General features: G+C 41.7%; 1 protein-coding gene across 3 annotated transcripts in view; it reads right to left on the bottom strand.

Annotated features, from left to right (window-relative positions):
- The window catches only part of DSCAM (DS cell adhesion molecule), a 784,307-nt gene that overhangs the window by 55,360 nt on the left and 709,238 nt on the right, over positions 1-19,709 (bottom strand). For all 3 annotated transcript variants that reach the window (XM_078071697.1, XM_078071718.1, XM_078071731.1), the window contains 2 exons: positions 5,683-5,836; positions 549-666 (listed from right to left, as the gene is read on the bottom strand). In XM_078071697.1, the coding sequence (XP_077927823.1) occupies positions 549-666; positions 5,683-5,836 (272 nt within the window). The remainder of the gene's footprint in view (positions 1-548; positions 667-5,682; positions 5,837-19,709) is intronic.

Genomic DNA, 19,709 nt, shown 5'->3' with positions numbered 1-19,709 from the left:
AGCAAAGTTACAGGATAGAATACATCTCACCCACTTTCTGCCTCCTATCTTGGCTGCTATTATTTTAATAATTACTTTTGAGTATGGAAAACCAGATTTTATATTAACTAAGTCCTAATGCATTCTGTCTCTTAAAGTCATTTCTCAGAGCATTTGAAGTAGGGTTAGTTGGACTATTATCTTATAAGGAGAAAGACAGGTGCCAGGTCTCCTATGATGTTGGACATGATCATCTCAGTTTTACAGGAAATTTATATGAAAAAGTACAGAGATTATTGGATTGGTTAGACTATTTTCCTTGCAAGCATTCTGTTATGAATTTAAAGGCTCTGAATTTATGGAAGATAGATGCAACACACCAGACCCTTTTAGCACTAAAGCCAAGATTCCACCCCCACCCCACCTCCTCTCCCATCTCAGAAGAGTTGGTGTTTCCCGGTATTTTCATGAGTGGCAATGCATACAGCATTAGACCACCAGACCCAACCTGGTATGTCTGTGTAATCTCTTACAGTTTCACTAAAGGCATACATTAGGTTACTGGTTACCTGTCTTTCATCCATTTTACTGCAGGAGAAGGGTCCCCAACAGCTTTACAAGGCAAGGCGATGTCCTTCATCCATGGAGTAGTCACTGTGCCACTGAAGGTCAGGATTCGTGCTGGAGCTGGAGCGCCAAACACAGCAAAGACCAATCACGCCACAGCCTCATTGACATAAAAGCCAAAATGACCTTCTCCCATATAGTGACACCCCCCCCAAAAGGGTGAATGCTGCACAGCTGATTAATGATATCCCTGCCAACACTATTCTCTGGTATCAGGATATGTATAAGGGATTTTTTGGTGCCAAATTGTGGAAAGAGCCGAGATGCCCTTCAACAGATGAATGGATAAAGAAGATGTGGTCCATATATACAATGGAATATTACTCAGCTATCAGAAAGGATGAATACCCAACATTTACATCAACATGGATGGGACTGGAGGAGATTATGCTAAGTAAAATAAGTCAAGCAGAGAAAGTCAATTATCATATGGTTTCACTTATTTGTGGAACATAAGGAATAGCATGGAGGACATTAGAAGGAAGGGAAAAATGAAGGGGGGGGGAAATCGGAAGGAGAGACGGACCATGAGAGACTATGGACTCTGAGAAACAAACAGGGTTTTAGAGGGGAGGGGGAGGGGGGATTGATTAGCCCGTTGATGGGTATTAAGGAGGGCACGTACTGCATGGAGCACTGGGTGTTACACGAAAACAATCAAACGTGGATCACCACATCAAAAACTAATGATGTATTGTATGGTGACTAACATAACATAATAAAATAAAATTAAAAAAAAAGAACATACAAATAGCTGAAAATCCCTATGGTAGCATTTCCCCCCTCTATTGACTAAACATGAGGAGCCCAAATTAAATATCTGGGTCTTCATAAACCCAGCAGCCCCAAGCTGTGTTTTCTATGAGCCCAATTATTTGTCACAGCCCTTTATTAAACAATTTATCTCAACACCAAAAACTGCACGTTAAAATACACTTTTAATATCTGAGAGAAAAGACAATACAAGGCATAAAGTGCTAAAAGAAGGACGAGTAACACGGAACAACTTCTATTTATCAATTTTGTGGTACGTTCCTGACTTTATTGTGTCATCTTGATCTTCAGCACAAACATTAAGGAAAATGAATGCTTTCTGAGCAGCTTCTCTTGAAGAACAACTGTTTGCTTGGGACAGTAATTCAGATGTTCCAACAGGAACATTGGCCAGAGGCATCTGGCACCAGCACAGTCCTGAAGTAGCAGGAGTAGAGAGGAAAAAGCCCAAGTGGACCTACATGAGCAGGGGCCTCCTTGATGACTAAGGAGCCCAGCACTGACAGTTCTTAGTGTTACCTTCTTGAGGGAGACACAGAAGCTGACACCAAGACTCCAGTCTTCCAGAGGCAAAACAACATGCCCCACCTTAGCCATACACTGGGATACTCTCTTCTAGGATGCTCCCTCTGGAAGCTCAACCAGGCCAGATGCAAAGTCATGGAGACCACATATGAAAGGTGGCCCCAATCTGATTCTGGACCCATAAGGATGGGACCAGAGTTGGGACCCTGAATCATCTGGGGCTTGAGGGTTTGGACTGGCCAATGGGCATGGGAGCAGACTCCCCAGGAAAGTGCTGGAATTTCATGAAAGATGGAGCCAAGTCATTACAGAGGCATCCTGGCCTAGAACACAAACCTTGGTCATTAAGGTCTACCATACAACTCCTATTTTCATTGTTCTGAGTGTTGTGGGCCAGAGCTGAGACAGAGATGAATTGCCATTGGGTTCAGAAGCTGGGCCCATTTTGTGCAGCAAGAATTACAGCAAGCTCTTCCTTCTTGGAGCAGGGTCTTCAGAGATGGTTCATGGATGGCAAAGACCACTTTTTCAGTAACTGACCTTTTTGATTTCTCATTATAACAAAAATATCCTGGTCAGGGAGCATCGGATTTCTGGCATTGGTGGTTTGGCATCTTCCATTTCAAACACTTCAGACCATCCTTTTATATGACGAGGAATGTTTTTGCAGCAAAACTGGGACGATTAGGAAACCCAGCTAAAGTTAAGGGCTTTCAAGCTTTTTAACATCTCCCTCCCTACCATAAGAAACACATAACACATTGAATCCCAGAAGCTACACACATGGTGGGTTGTGCGTGAGTGAAGACAAAGTGACTCAAATTAATAATTACCGTGTTTCATTTTTTTAAGTCAGTCCAGACTATTTGACTCTATTCCATTTTAGTACTTTAATATGCTGGCTATACCCCTTAAAACCAATTCCAGGACTTATGAATAATTTCCCATCTGCATTTTGAGAAATATAGGCCAGAACCACTTCATCTTGAAGCCCAACACACCCAGTTTATAGAATTAATGCCCATTTGTGGTGCGGGAATTTAAAGCGTCCTCATCCGAAATTCCAAGACTAAGCAATAGAACCCACCAGATCTGGTTTTTAAACAAGAGCAGGCAAGAGAATCATCTAGAATCTGTTAGAAATGCAGATTCCTAGGCTGGCCTGTGACTCGGTGAATCTTTGGTGGATTCAGGGAGTCTGTCTTTTAACAAGCACCTCAAATGATTCTGAGAAACTGCTGTCCGTCTGCAACCTGGACATCCCTTCTGGATCCTGTGCTGCCCTCAGCCCTGTGGCGGTGCTCTCTCGGTCAACCCTGGCCCTGGGCTCCTTCGGGTTGGTGTTCCTCCAGGACTGGGTTCATGACTCCATTCTGCCACTTCATTCACTAAACAGCAGTCTTCTCTGTGACCCTAACTCTGGAGTTTGGACTCTGCTACTTGCTGACAGATTTGCCATTGCTGCCCCCTGTGCCAATCTCCCAGCAACTGCAGGATAACTTGAACCTGTCTCCCTGGGCTGCCAGCGGCCTCGTCTCTCCAGATTGCACCTTTCAGCCCTCATTGTTTGCCAGTGTCTGGGGCTTCTGGGTAGAGCCTTTCAGCTGGAACATCTGCTCCAAGCCTGAGCCCTTCCCTAGCTCAGTCCCTTTCCAGAAAACCCATCTGGATCAACCCAGATCTCTGGGTGAACCCCACTTGAGCACGAGAAGCTGAACATTTCTGGAGAAATCCATACAATGGAGAATTTAGGACCCACCATAGATTTACAATCACCGACCTCAACGGGACTGTCCGCTTTCCCTGCCAGTCTTACTGTTTTGTTAGGAAGTTCCTTCCCACTTCTCTGCAGTGATGATTTCCAAGTGTCCTTCCTCTTCTCAAACTCCTGATCTTTTCTCCGCCAGCCCCCAAATTGCCTAATACTTGGTAGAGGAAATAGAAGACACAGGCTGGGAACTCTGCATTTCCTGTCACCAAACCTAAAAACCCACTTGTGTTTCTTCCTCCAAACCGCAGTCCTGTGGCCCTGCTCTTCCTCCCAGATTATCACCTCCTGCTCTCCACTTGGGTCTTCCATTGTCATGTAAATAGTCTCTGCTGGCTGACATATTAACCCATGGCAAAACCAGAGCCTTTCCTCGCATGAGACCCACCCTCGCTCCAGCTTGTCTTTCCTGTGGCTTCTTCCAGGTGATGTGTATTTAGAGAACTTTCTGCCAAGTAGATCTGCTTCCTCACCTCCCAGCCACTCGGTCCCCTCATCCGCTCCCATCCCCATGAAGTTCTCGCAAGAAGGTCCGCGAGGTCCCGAGTGGCCAACCCCAGGGCACTTCTAGTCTTGTTTCCCTTGACCTCCCGGCGTCTGCTGCCATGGCAGACCACTCCCTCTTTTCCAAAACATCTCTGTTGAATTCTTGGCCTTGCCCTCCTGGTTTTTTTCCTGTCTCTCTGGCCTGACCCTTTCCTCTCTGGCAGCCCCTGTGCCTCTACCCCTGCAGAGCAAGCTGACGTTCTGCAGAGCTACTCCTGGGCCTAGGGCTACTCCTGGACCTGACTCTGTCTTCCAAGTAGGTTCTTCCCATCCCAGGTATGGGGGTGTCTGGGTGCTGAACCCTCTCCAAATCTGACTTCTGCCAGATGTCTCTTGGGAAAAAGGACTTTCCCAACTGCCTGCCTGACACTGAATACACAGAAGTAGAGAGGAGGCAAAGCAATTACTAATCCTGCATCTCATGTTGCTGGTTTCCTTTACCCCGTGGTATAGTCCTTATGCCCATTGATAATCACTGTTTTCTAATGTGAGAGTGTGTGTTGGGGGTGGCTGGATATCATAATTGAAGAGTCCAATAGACAAAAAAAAATCCATGATTTTATTTTCCTTACCAACAATGTATTTACTTTCTATCTGTAGTTGTGTTCAAAATGGGACAGCATTCTCTTTTCCCCCTCACTATTTCATTCTTTATCTTAGCTCTTAGTTATCAAGAGCTCTTCAAGGTAAAATTGGAATCTTGGAATGTTCTCTTACATTCTCTTTTAGGCACCTAGCAGCCTTGTTAGTAATAAATTGCCAATGTGGTGTATTCCAAAATCAGGGGGCATCTCCTGCTGGCCTGGAATTGTGATGTTAGTACATTTACTCATGAAAACTGCTAATTTAGTGGTACCCTAAACACTGGGTGGTAGCAATTATCAGAAGTAGAATAAGAATATTCTGTGCCTATATGTGCTTTTTAGGACCGGTATAACATCTCAATGTGTAGATTCTATATTCATTTTTAGGAACTTTTATTCTTTGGTGACTCTGACTTCCCACTGTTAATTAAGGTCTTTGTTTATAGTATTCTATCAATAGAAGAAGAGCTAAATATTTTCTTATATTTATAAACTTCCAAATTCCATATTTTCTCTTTAAGAAGTTTGATGCTTGCTTCTGATGAAAGTAGGACTTCCCTGGTAAGTTGCTATGTAGTGATTTTCACCTACCCAAGGGGTGAGGGCGGGCTCTTTTTCCTTACTTTCCTTAAGACACTGAGTTGTCAAACCACTCACCCTTAGCAATGTGTTCACTTCTAGGGGGATTCTTTTCTGATTTGCACAAAAGCCCAGTGCCAGCTAGCAGCAACCTTATTTCTTAAGCTGAAATGCGAAAGCGCGTGATGTTCTGATTTTCTGGTGATTTTTAGGGCATTGTAAGCTTTATTTCTGGTAGAGTAAGGATTTAAAAACAGTCCAATGAGAGTGGGAAATGAGGTCTTTACCACAGGGGCGCACCTTTAGCTAACGGCTCCACCATGATGATCTCACTGCTGTTGCCTCTCCCAGCTGAAGTTACGGCTACCACCCACACGCTGTATTGACGGTTCCGACTCAGGTTGGGAATTCTGTAGGAAAATGAGTCAGGAGAGGCTTCAAACTCGCTGATCACCTGTGAGAGGAGACATAAATGTTCCCACATTCAAGGAGGCAAATGGTACACATGGATTTCCTAAAGGCATGGTTATTAACATGTTATCTATCATAAGAAACAAAAGCTACTGTTAATCCTTTTCTAAAAGGCTGGAATATATGGTATCAATATTGACATCTCATATATACATGTAGATAGCTTATATTTCTCTATGCAGCAGCTTTCACAGCTACCAAGGAAATTATTTCAAATTTCAAACCATTGAAATTATGGGTCTTAGCACAGCTGTTTTCTGCTGAGATAGAGTACCAAAAACAGATTTACCCTCCTACCCAAAACAACCTAAGAACATGTAGAGTATATGAAACCACAATCTCAAAGGCATTGCACATCAAGTAATGAAAGACAGAGCTCTCTGAAATATGGGAAACAAAGGAAGTGAGCTTACGATTGCAGGTTTTCTATTTTTGTGAGAGTCTCCAAGCCATGGCACAGACAGGGAGCCTAGGAGGAGCTCAGTGGCTCCCCTGAGTTGAGGATTTACACCTGAGAGACTGGGAAGAAGTTGGAGCTCACAGGACAGAGCTACACGCAGAAAGACCTTTGGGGATTGGAAGAGGGTCCTAAGTGGGTATTCAGTGGAGCAGATTTGTGCAGGCATGGGAGGAAACTGCCAGAAACTAGGGAAAGAACTACCTGAATGGATTGGAGGTCACAGTGCCCAGCATTTACACAGGGCTGGGAATAGTGCCTGTTCTACCAGGTGGATTGGAAGACCTCAAGATTCACTGGGCATTGGATACAGTGCATCAGGGTCTTACCTTGGTGGTGGGGAATAATTAGGCCTAGATTGAACACCACACTGGTATTGCCTAACAAATATTAAAAGCAAAATTCATATAGATGAAATTGTCATGAAGTAACTTAACTGCATCCCAGACCAAAGGTCAGAATATTTACAGGAGTAAAAATATTCAGTACTCAATAAAGTAAAATTCATAATGTTGTACACCCAATAAAAATTTTTCAATATGAATGACCCAAATATCCATCAATTGGTGAATGGATAAACAAAATGTGTTGAATAATACCAAAGAGTATTATTCAACAATAGAAAGAAATGAAGTACTAATACATGTTAACTTGGATAAATCTTGAAAATATTATACTAAGTGAAAGAATCCAATCACAAAATATCACATACTTATCATTCCCTTTTTATGAAATTTCCAGAATAGGCAAATCCAGGGAGACAGAAAGTAGATTAGTGGTTGCCAGGGGTAGGGTAGGTTTGGGAAAGAATGGGGAATGACTGCTATGGGGTATAAAATTTATTTTGGGGATGATGGTGAATGTTCTAAAATTAGATAATGGTTGGGGTTGTGTAATTCTGTGAATATACTAAAAGCCACGGAATTGCACACTTTAAAAGCATGACTTTTATGGTATGTAAATTATATCTCAGAAAAGCTGTTAGAAAAAAAATTTAGGAATGCAAAAAAATAGAGAAACATTTCTTCAGAAAGAAAATATAATTCAATCAATCCTCATTGACACATAATTGACACAGATACTAAATTTAGCAGAAATAAGCATTGTAACTGTTATTATACTTGTATTATAGCTGTATTTTAACCATAGATATTCAAGAATTCAAATGGATACATGGATGATGTAAAAAGAGTCGAGTCAAACTTGAGATGGATTTACAATATGTGAAATGAAAGATACACTGGATTAGATTAATAGTAGATTAGATTTGCAGAAAAGAAGGTCAGTGAACTTGAAGATATTATCAATATATGAAACAAAGAGAAAAGAGGATAAAAACTTAACAAAGCTTTAGTGAGCTATGGGACAAGATTGAGCAGCCTAACACACATATAATTGGAATCACTAAAAGAGGGAAGGGAGGCACAACAGAAAAGTGTTTGATGAAATAGTGGCTGAAATTTTTCCAAATTTGATGAAAACTATAAACACAGAGAGCCAAGAATCTCAATGAACTCCAGCCACAAAAATATGAAGAAAACCATACCAAGGCTCAAAACCAGTGATAGAAATTTTAAAAGTAGTCAGAGAAAGGACATGTTATATGTCGAGGAACAAAAATAAGGATGTCAGCAGACTTCTTGTCAAAAACAATCCAAGTGCTAGTGAATGTTTCCCCAAAATTTGTACACTGAAACCTAATCCCCAAGGTGATGGTATTAGGAGGTGGGGCCTTTGGGAGGTGATTAGGTCATGGGATTAGCACCCTTATAAAAGAGACCCCATAGAGCTCCCTTGCTCCCTTTCACCATGTGAGGACACAATGAGAAATGAGAAATCTGCAAGGCAGACGAAGTCCCTCAGCATAACTCCACCATGATGGCACCACGATCTCAGATATCCAGCCCCAGAACTGTGAACAATAAATCTGTTACTTTTGAGCCACCTGATCTATGGTATTTTTGTTATAGCAGTCTGAGCTGACTAAGACACCAAGTAAGAAGACAGTGGAACAACATTTTTAAAGCACTGAAAGAAAAAAAAAGTCAACCTAGAATTCTACACTCAACTACACCCAATAAATATTTTAAAACTAAAGAGAAATACTTTTTAAAAATATAAAAAGCTTAAAGAATTAATTATCAGTAGACCCACACTCTAAGAAATGTTACAGAAAGTCCTTCAGTCAGAAGGGAAATGATACCAAATAGAGATATAAATGTACACAAAGGAATGTAAAGTACCAGAAATGGTAACTGTAAAGGCAAATATATGGTTTTTATTACTATTTAAATCTCATAAAGATCATTAATAATCAAAAGATAATGATGTAGTGTGGGGTTTATAACATATAAAAGTAAAATGTATTATAACAATTGCACAAATATTGAGAAGGGAAAAAACAGAGGCATACTATTATAAGGTCCTTATATGTACAGTGTATAATATCACTAGAAAGTAGAAAGTGATAAATTAAATGTATATGCTTTTAATCCTAAAGAAATCACTGAAATTACAAAATAAAGAGTAAAATAAAGCTAATGAGCCAGCCAAATAAATAAAATGGAGTTATAAAAAAATGTTCAATTAATCCAAAAGAGGCAAAAAAAAGTAGAAAGGAAACAAATAGGACAATACAAAACCAAGTGGCAAGATTGTAGATTTAAACTTATATCAATATATCAATAATTATATTAAGGGTAAGTGATCTAAAATCCTAATTAACAGCAGGGATGGTAAGAATGGGTATAAAGGCCATACACAACTATATCCCGCCTACAATAAATTTTTTTCAAATATTTCTCAAATATTTCAAATATTGCCTAATTAACAAAATACTAAATTGTGTTCATGTTCTAGTGTTTTGTGGAAGGTAGAACACATAAGTGATGAAATTGGACATTTAGCTAAGATTTCTAAGTGAAGTATAGAAGTTAACAACTGTGGTTTCTCCTGACTGCTTATGGTAAAATGCAAAAAGAGAGAAATGAATAAGAAGAAATTGTTAAGTAAAGAGGAACCAGAACTTAAAAATTTGGGAAATTCTCAGCCTATCCATTGCAAAAACAGGAGAAAGTGTGTTGCGGATGAGAACATTAAGGGTGTGGACCAGCAGCCATGTGATAAGGAGATTGGCATGAGCCATGGACTGAATCAGCTAAGGTGCCAGGAACACTGCCAGTTTGCACTGAGATGCGATAGAGTTGAAGAGGTTGTCCAAGTTCTTCGATTCTACAAGACAGGATGATTGAGCTATTTGACCCCGAACTTGTGCTGTTCTTCAAGAAAAGGGAAAAATGGCTGAAGGATATTCGATCATCAGGGTCACTGCCTTGGTTTCAACAGGCCAGACAACCTCCACCTAAAGCCTTGAGGGTAGGACCTCCCAGAGCTGAGTTGGGGAGACCCCTGCCTGGCAGAGCCCTGGGGGTTCTACTCTGCCCTGCAGAACTGCAAAATGGATAAAGCCTCCGTAGAGAGCTGCAGTGTGGGCAGCTGAGTAGTCAGGGAGACATTGTAATCCCCAGAGGTTTTGAGGGTAGAGCATTGAACCAAAGAGGATTATTCCTGTGCCTTAAGATCCAGTGGGATTTTCCTTGCTAAGTTTTGGACTTACATGGTAGCCCAATCCTTCCTTCTTTCCTATTTCTTCCTTTTGGAATGGGAATATCTACCCTATGTGTGTCCCACCCTTGTATTTTGGAAGCATATAACTTTTGTGGTTTCACAGGTTCACAGCTGGAGAGGATTTTGCCTCTGGATGAATGTACATGGAATCTGACCCATACCTGATTCAGCTGGTATGTAGATAAGATTTTGAGCTTTAGAGTAGCTGCTGGGATGAGTTAACACTTATGGGGCTATTGGGATGGAATGAATGTATTTTGCACTTGAAAAGGACATGGACTTTGTGGGGCCAGGGGCAGAATGGACTGAATGTCTGTGTCCCTCCAAATCCATATGTTGAAATCCTAACCCCCAATATGATGATACTAGGAAATAATTAGGTCATGAGTGTGGAGCCCTCATGAATGGGATTTGTGCCCTTATAAGGGGATGAAGAGACCAGAGGTCTCTCTCTCTCTCTGCCATGTGAGGATATAATGAAAACCCAGGTAAAAGGCCCACACCAGACACTGGATCTGAAGATGCCTTGATCTTGGACCTCCCGGCCTCCTGAAATATGAGCAATAAAGATCTGTTGTTTAAGCCACCCAATGTGGTATTTTGTTATCAAAGTGGACCCAGGCAAGGAAACTAAGGTACAGAGTAAGTGACTCACTGAGGTCAGAGTGGCAGACGGGTGAGCAGAGGCTCCAGCTCAGCGCCTCTGGTCCAAGTCCATGCTGTCATTACAACCAACCAAACACACAAAAGCTTACTCTGACCCTTGCAAGCTGTTAAGTAGACCTCACGTAGGTCAGTAGGCTGCATGAGCTGCAGTACCAGCTCTACAATTAATCAGGGGGTGCAAATGTTAACTATGCCTTTTCCTTGTCACAGACCCCTTGCTTACTCAATAAAAAATAAAGTCAGAGAATTTCCCGTGGTCGAAAATTTGACTACTGTACACGCACTGTCCGATGAATAAAGGGAGACTACAGGGCTCTTGCACAGGTTCCCCAGGGATGAGTGTATGCTGTAGTGTGCATGCGTCCTCGTCACCCTACCTGTCCCCTACCTGTCCCCACCTCTCACTCATGCCAATCTGTGTTTAGAAAATCATGGGAACATCGAATCCTTCTAGAATTTCAGAGAGAATTTGGCTTGCTTCCTAGCCATCTGAGGAGACAATCCCAAGACTGTGTGTATTTGTATTCTGTGATGCTCCAAGGCTATGTTGTTGCCAAATTAATTCTACAAAGCTTAATGATGTGCAAATTATAACAATCACTCCTACTGAACATTAAGCATCAACAGAGCATTAAAATATATTCAGAAAATAAGGATTTTCTGTGAAAAGTACATAGCTTTTAGTTAAAACTCAATAAGCATCCTGTCTATAAGGGACAATTGGTCCTTGACTACTTCCAAAATAAGCATTTTATTTAATTTTTACCTGCAACCCAAGGTGCAGCTAAAATCGATGATAAAAAAGTACAACTTCTTATGTAACAATATTTGTCTCACTTTTTATATAGAACATCAACCAAAAGGCAAAGTAAAAAGGTTTATCAATAGAAACTTCTTCCCAGCTGAGGGTTCTAGAGGGGAGGGGGGTGGCAGGATGGGTTAGGCTGGTGATGGGTATTAAAGAGGGCACGTTCTGCATGGAGCACTGGGTGTTATACGCAAACAATGAATCATGGAACACTACATCAAAAACTCATGATGTAATGTATGGTGATTAACATAAAATAATAAAAAAAATCTTAAAAAAAGAAAAAAAAACTAATGATGTATGGTGATTAACATAACATAATTTTTTAAAAAAAGAAACTTCTTCCCTTTGGAATGAAATTTCTCTATAGAGTGAGAAATAATAGTCAAGCTGTCCAGGGGTTCCTGTTCTTTATTCGGGGAAATTTAGTTGCACTGGTGTTATCACCCTCTGATGCCACTCTATTCCCCTGATGGCCGCCATAATTAGGCACCATTTTTCAGCTCTCAGAAGTGTAAGCAGAAGGTTGCCAACCAACCAATTTAAACAATAGAAGAGTTGATTTGTTTTCTTCATAATATATGTAACTGGATATTAAATGTGACTTTTCCTGTTGTCTTAAAATTTTAGCAACTGGCTTCACAAGTGAGAATAGTCCCAAAGATGCTGGTACCTTCTTTCCTAACAAAAAATGTGAGACCGCCTATGCAGGGCTTCCTGATGTTTTGTCCATCATCCATTTCTGGGCCCGATAAGAGGCTAAGGCAGGAATAACATATTCTTGTGGAGAGCAGTCTGTGCACATTCCCACCTAGGGGTGCCAAGGGTTTTGAGCTCCAAGCAAACCCCTCAGAGAGCTTGGAGTCTGGAAGAATATAGAGATTGGAGAGTCACACCTGAGGAGGTCAAAGGCTACACAGAGTGGCAAAGGCTAGCCCCGCTCCCAGCAGGAGAGCATGCTGTGCTGGGGCCGGCTGTCACTTCCAGTGTGGTGGGTTAAGGATGCTTTCATGTAGGCCCTGCAGAGGAGGGCAAGACTGGATGTCTCCAGAGGTGTGAGATGCCTCCTACAGAGGGCTGTCCTGTGAATCCCATAATCACTTATCCATAGATGGTGCATAATTCAAACATTGTTAAGCTCAAGAGGTGGCAAAAGGTAAGAGAAAAAGAGCTAAATGGGAAAAAAGATCATCAGAAGTTCATGTGGTGTAGGGAAGGAAATCTATTTGTTTAAAGCCTTCCCCTTAATGCTCAGCCAAAAATGCTTGTTCTGAGAAAGAGGGAGGATGACTATTACTTCCTTAGGAAACATTTTCCTCAATAGTTTAGATGAGATATAATAACTGATTATATTTACCTTTCATCAATTGTCTCTGTTGGATACCAGATTTCCCAACACAATGATCTAATCATGTTGGAAATGACTTGCTAATTTCTACGTGCATCCCATTATGTGTCTCTCCCTCCCAAACTCTGGTCAGTGAGAAGGTATCACTTTAATTTCCAGAATTCTCCTGCTACTTCCACTGCATCGATGCTTCAGAGACTGTGAATAGAAAGGAATGGGGGAGCTTCTCCCTCAAGGGCAGCAAGACAGAAAATTGTAGCCTAAAGAAAAGCGTACTCCAAATGTAGTTCCTAGGATTAATGAATCAAAAGTGGCAAAAGGAGAAATTGGTAGGGAGGGGAGAGAGACACTTTTCTCAATATTTAAATATTTAAATCTCTAAATATTTAATTTTCTGCTGGCAGATCTATAACTCTGTTGTCTCATCTTCAAAGTTAAGACAGAGATATTAGCCACTCTAGAAGATTTGATTATGCCTACGATGTGAATTAATCATGAATGGATGGCTATAACTGGGCTGATAAGGGATGGCCAGAGCAATAGGACACCTGGTGACAGCCATGTGAACTCACTGGACTAAAGATCTCTCCTTTTGGTCTTGGCAAAGAAAATTTATGCGAGAGCTCTTAGCACAATGCCCATAATGGGAAAAACTCATAAATAGTTGCTGTGTTTGTATTCATAGGCTTTTACTGAGTTCAAGTCCAGTGTGTAGACTGTAAGGTAAGTTCCTGCCCCAAGGGAACAAGAAATGATCATAACTTGGCAAACGGAGGATTAATTAAATAAGGCATAGTAAGATCCTGACAGGTTCCTGCTAAAATCTGAAAAATCATTTCAATTCCCTTTCTAAAACGACTCCAGTCATAGTTGAGGACATGATTAATATTTACAAAATGCCTAGGAAAATAAATAAAAACTTCATATATTTGATTTAAAAAATATTTATAGCAATTTTCTTTTATAACACTTCAGACATGTTGGCTTCCCGAAAATTGTACCAAGAGCGGAAGTTACAGCTCATGATATAAACCTTACAATAATACTCAGACCAGACAGCTCACATTCACTTGTTCTGCCTTTCTTACTATTGCTTTAGGTCTGGTGGGTGGAGTCACAGATTTCTGAGGAACTCAACAGTATACTCCTCAAAAGAACGTAGAGGTTGCTGGGAGGTTGGTTTTCTCCCTGTGTTTCAGTGTCACCCATGAAAAGCCTGAGAACAGGGTCTACGGGATCTACTTTCACTACAGAATTATTTTTGCCTTGTCATTTTGGTGCAATCATCTTCCTTTCATGTTTAAGACACTTCACAAGAGTAAATAAGATAGAATTAAACACAATGAATTTCTTTAAATGCTCTTCAGTGATTTCTATAAAACTGGATATTTATCCAATAATTGCTGGATTCATTTCCAAATCCCTCACACTATTTAGCTTGATGGATGACTTGCAAAGCCTTGTAGCCTTCTCTCAGCCCCTCCACTGGGGGCCACATCTGCCCTTGGTTTATACATCATGTAAGGTCTTGATCTTTATTCTCCTTCGATTATGGTCTCGCATGTCCTCACTGCCTCTCCTGTGCTGGATGGGTCTCAGGTTCTCTGAGGGTGGCCTAGCTGCACCCCTCCCTCTACGATTTCCTGGGGATCCTAGATCCCAGCATTGCAGAGTCAGGACCCACCCGCTACTAACTGGAATGGACTGAGGAAACACCTGTTGCATTAAGTTGACTAATGACCTAGAAATTATTTGAATACAATTGAGAATAACTATGTAGAGAATGACTATGGATTCACAGGCTGCTCAGATCAAATTATTCAGCGTATCTCATGGATATAAAAAGAATTCCACTTAAAAAATTTCAATTAACTTTTTAATGAAAAACTAATTCTATCAAAGAAGTATGGTGCTTTAAAAAGCTCTAATATCTAATTATTAAAAAAAGAGGCTCGAATGTTCTGATTTTGTGGATAGTATGTTCACAGCAGTGATTTAAAAAACCTCCCCCAGAGCAGAATAAGCAAAATAGGCAGCTCTTTTAATTATTGGACAACGACACTTGGAGGACATATAAAATCTTTCTTTTTAGTGGCAGAGAAATGACCTGGATTATATTAAGAATAAGGAGTTAGCTGGATCAATTTAGGATTTGTCTTTATTCTTTAAGTTCTCTGTATAATACATGGACATGATCTGATTTTCATTTTATTTCATTATTTTCTCTTCTCTGGGGTCACCCCATCTGCCATGCAAACGATTATCTAAAAATGCTTTATTAATCTGACTTGATCGCTCTAACTTATTTGATGATGAACAAGTAATTTATTGCATATATGCAAAGGGAGCCAGCCCGTGCACTCTTAGCCACCTTTTGGCTGCTCCATCATTTCTAGCTTTGCCATCACAGAAAAGAGAGAGTCACCATTAGGTCTTTTAGATAGAACTATGGAAGGATGATTTCCATGTCAGTGATTTAAAAGCATAGGCATTTTATCTAAATCCTTGTGAGACTGAAAGCATCCCCAAGTATATAAGATACTTTCCTGCCTTATGAACCAGAAACATCATTATACAGTTCAACCTCTATTGGATGACTCCCAACCATTATCCATAAAATTTAATTCAACACAACATTTGCTGAACATCCACTATTTCAGCATAATACCAGGCTTTCTAAAGGCAGAACAGTGACTAGCTGGGAGGCCTGCACTTCAGCTGACAAGCCACTCTGGGGGCCCAACTATACCCCAAATTAACAATAATTTAAGAGGTTGTAGTTATGCCAAAATGAGGCGTAAAGTAATACTGGGGACCTCTGCGGTGAGACAGAGCCAGCTTCCCAGGGAAGGCTGTGTGCTCTCAGGGTAAAGGGCCTGGACTCTGAGCTCAGACACCTGCAGGCTGCAACCCCTGCCTTTGCCTTGCAAACTGCATGGTCCTGGACAGATGGCACATGATCCACTTCAGTATCACTAAAGTGAGGTCCTAATAACCCCACCTGCATACAGTAATCATGAGGATTAGCTGATGAAAACCAGTATTATTTAAGATGTGGGTCATGGAAGCAATTTTGTGAGTTATGACAATCATTTGCAAAATAAAATCGAAGAGCAAAAAACCTACCAGAATGGGAAATATCAGAGTGTATCACGTGGAGCAAGTGTAAATTTTGTTTACGATGCTTTTATTGTGTGGGTACTGCATTATGCTTGTAAGATGTATTTCCTATTGTGAGCCATGAAGAAATACATTTGGAAACCATAGGCATAAAATGTATAGCCTATAGCAAATGCAAATGCAAATAAATAATAAAGCATTTAAGTTGAGCCTTAAGAATAAAGACTTTAAATGGGAAGAGGATGAGAGGGAAAAGGCCAGGAGGATCCAGTGTACATGCATGTACACACACACACACACACACACACACACACACACGAGACGTGGTATGGTTTAAGAACTGGCTGGGTAGGGTAATGGAATAGGAGATACGAGACTGGACAGGAGTTGGAGCTGGATTGTGGAAATCTGTCCATGTCGTCTTGAGGATTTAGGTAAAAAGGGAGAAGTCAGCCAAGAATTTGCCCAAGGGAGTGACATGGTTAGACCTAGAATGTGAAAGAATGATGATGACAGCAATGTGGACACAGGACTGGACCTTGAGACTGGCACTGGGAAAGCTTCTGACCTAATTTGGTTCCCCAGGTGAGGACCTGAACAAGGGCAATGGTGGTGGGCATGAAAAGAAGGGCGAGGATACTGGGTATTTACCCCAAAGATACAAAAGTAGGGATCCGAAAGGCTACGTGCACCCCGATGTTTATAGCAGCAATGTCCACAATAGCCAAACTGTGGAAAGAGCCAAGATGTCCATCGACAGATGAATGGATAAAGAAGATGTGGTATATATATACAATGGAATATTATGCAGCCATCAAAAGGAATGAGATCTTGCCATTTGCAACGACGTGGATGGAACTGGAGGGTATTATGCTGAGCGAAGTAAGTCAAACAGAGAAAGACATGTATCATATGACCTCACTGATATGAGGAATTCTTAATCTCAGGAAACAAACTGAGGGTTGCTGGAGTGGGGGGTGGGGTGGGAGGGATGGGGTGACTGGGTGATGGACACTGGGGAGGGTATGTGCTCTGGTAAGCGCTGTGAATTGTGCAAGACTGTTGAATCTCAGATCTGTACCTCTGAAACAAATAATGCAATATATGTTAAGAAAGAAAAAAAGAAGAAGAAGAATGTAGCAGGAGGGGAAGAATGAAGGGGGGGAAATCGGAGGGGGAGAAGAACCATGAGAGACGATGGACTCTGAGAAACAAACTGAGGGTTCTAGAGGGGAGGGGGGTGGGAGGATGGGTTAGCCTGGTGATGGGTATTGAGGAGGGCACGTTCTGCATGGAGCACTGGGTGTTATGCACAAACAATGAATCATGGAACACTATATCTAAAACTAATGATGTAATGTATGGGGATTAACATAACAATAAAAAATTAAAAAAAAAAGATATTATGGAGAGAGGATTCTCAGGACACAATGTCACTTCACAGATGCTGTTTCCTCTGGTCGTAAATACCCTTCTGTCCAGTAAAATGTCCCACCTGCAAGCCAGGTCTGTATGTACATCCCAAGAAACTGACTCTGATCCTACTGTTTGAGTGACACCCCCTTGCCTGTGCTCCATGTCATTCTGTCCTCTGCATGTCCCGGTTGTGTCCTTTGCCACATCACAAGAACAGCGACCATCTCTGGTATTTTCTGCCCTCCCTAGAACCAGGAACTCCTCAAAGAAAGGCAGACACTCTATCCTTTATAACGGCAGTCCCATGGTCGCCAATAGAGTTGTTCTCCAAGCTGCTCTGGTTTTCCTGTCTTCTGGGTATGTGCTGGGATTGGTTTCCTGGTTCTCTTGTGGTTGGAGGGAGGCCACGTTATGCCTCTGTCAGACCCTCCAGAGAGGTCCTTCTCTCTGCCATAAAACTGGCACGGGTCCCTCCTGCAGTGTGGGTAATATGGAGCAGAGCTACCAACTCACAATGGACATGAATGTGAAAGAAACATAAAACTGTTGGTGTAAATCCCTGAGATTTGAGGCCTCTTGTCAGAGGACAATGGGTATTGTTAAATCAGTAGCTTAGCTGGGAAACAGGAAGAGAAGGGGAGCAAGAATGAATTAGGTTCTGGACATGTTGGATGCAGTGGAATCTCGATGGAGACATGGATGGAAGGAAGTTGGAAATATGAGACTGGTCTTGTAAGATGGTTGGGGTTGGAGAGAAACATTTTTGACCCTCGTAACTTTAGATGATAGTTTAATTATAAGAACAGATTCAATGATTCATGGAGATAATCAAGACTAGGAAAAGAAGATGAAGGAAGAGTGTTGAGAAATGCATACATGTAAGGGTGGGTGTTGGTGGGGAGGGGGCAATGGCCTCGTATAGCCAGGGGGTCTGTGGTGGCTTCGGAGACAGGAGCAGTGGCTGGTGAGATGGACAGCATTATAAATAGGGACGGTCAGGTCGACCCCGCTTGACGGTTCTATCGTGGCACTCTTATTTGACCTGAGATTACTCAACATTTCTGGGTTTCTGAAGCCACTCTCCCTTGTCTTCAGCCCCATGATTTATTAAATGCAGGCCCTGGGTGGGGGGGCAGGTATGGGGCAAATACACACCTGCTACCTTGGCTCAGAATTTACCCAGACCTGGTAAAGGTTACTTTCCTTGCTTCCCTGAAGACTTGCTTATTTCCAAGTTGTGGGCTACACTGTGGGGAGTTTAGTAGGTGAAAGTCATCCTGTGGATAAGAAGAGTACTAGAACATTCTCCTTTGCTCATTCAGCACCATCGACTGAACACCTGTCCTGTGCAGGGACTGGATCATATCATCATCCAAAACTGGAATAACTGATGTAGGTTACGGCTCGTTGATATGATTATTTTAGGTCTTCTAATTTTGTTCATTGCTGAGAAGTTTGTGCTGTCTAATTTCATTGTCTCATCTGCTTAACACTGTAAAAGAGACACTTTCTCTATCCTCCTGCTTGGCTAACACACCGCATTTCCCGCGGGCTGCTTTCATGCAGGGAGGAGCGCTAGAGAGGAGATCCAGCCTCACTCCTTTCTTCCTGGGACCTTACAACTGGGTGAATTGATCGTTCCAACCATCATACTTGAAAACTAATAGCCATGGCCCCAAAATTATATGGATGAGTTCCTGAATCAAATGAATCTTAAGATTTTGTGGCTCGAATCGGCCTGGGAAGGTTGATGTCTCGGCACACCTGCTGGTCCCTCACGGTGAGACTCCCAGCACCACCAGACTTTAGATGAATTTGCAGTTTCTCGTCTGGCCACGTATGCAATTTCAAATCTGAATGTCTTTGACTAAACTGACCCGAGAGAACACAACGAAAGCATTGCCTGTTACTAGACAATGGGCTTTACGCATTATGGACAAGAGCCTGGGGCTTGTCACAGGTCCTTTCACTGGGGGTCTTTAGGGGAAATTTATATCAGCGAAGAGGTTAGCCGAGGGAGTCCCTTACAGAGCAACAAATTACAGGTTGTGCGGTGTCCTCATTTATCTTCCCATGTTCTACATTCAACTATGAAATCATTTCAAAGAAAAGAAAGTCAGGGAGATGAGCAAGAGAAATATACAGAGCTCACACTGCCCTCTGGTGTTTACTGGGCACATAGGCGGAGATGGCAAAACATCGCAAGAGGTGACAGCACCCAGAATTCTGACTGTCAAATTACAGAAGCTCGGGATGGAAACAGAGTCCCTCTTTCCAGTAATTTATACTCTCTTCCTAATTCCATATGAATAAGACCCCAAAATAATGGGTGGTTTTCCCTTCGAAGAGAAACGCATTAGTCCTCTCTGCTCTTTACTTAGAATGGTATTATTTTATTTTAATCATAGGCCTCG

This window comes from Halichoerus grypus, chromosome 1 (assembly GCF_964656455.1).
Source record: "Halichoerus grypus chromosome 1, mHalGry1.hap1.1, whole genome shotgun sequence".
NCBI lineage: Eukaryota > Metazoa > Chordata > Mammalia > Carnivora > Phocidae > Halichoerus > Halichoerus grypus.
The sequence above is the reverse complement of the archived record's forward strand: the minus strand, read 5'-3'. Positions and strand labels throughout refer to the sequence as shown.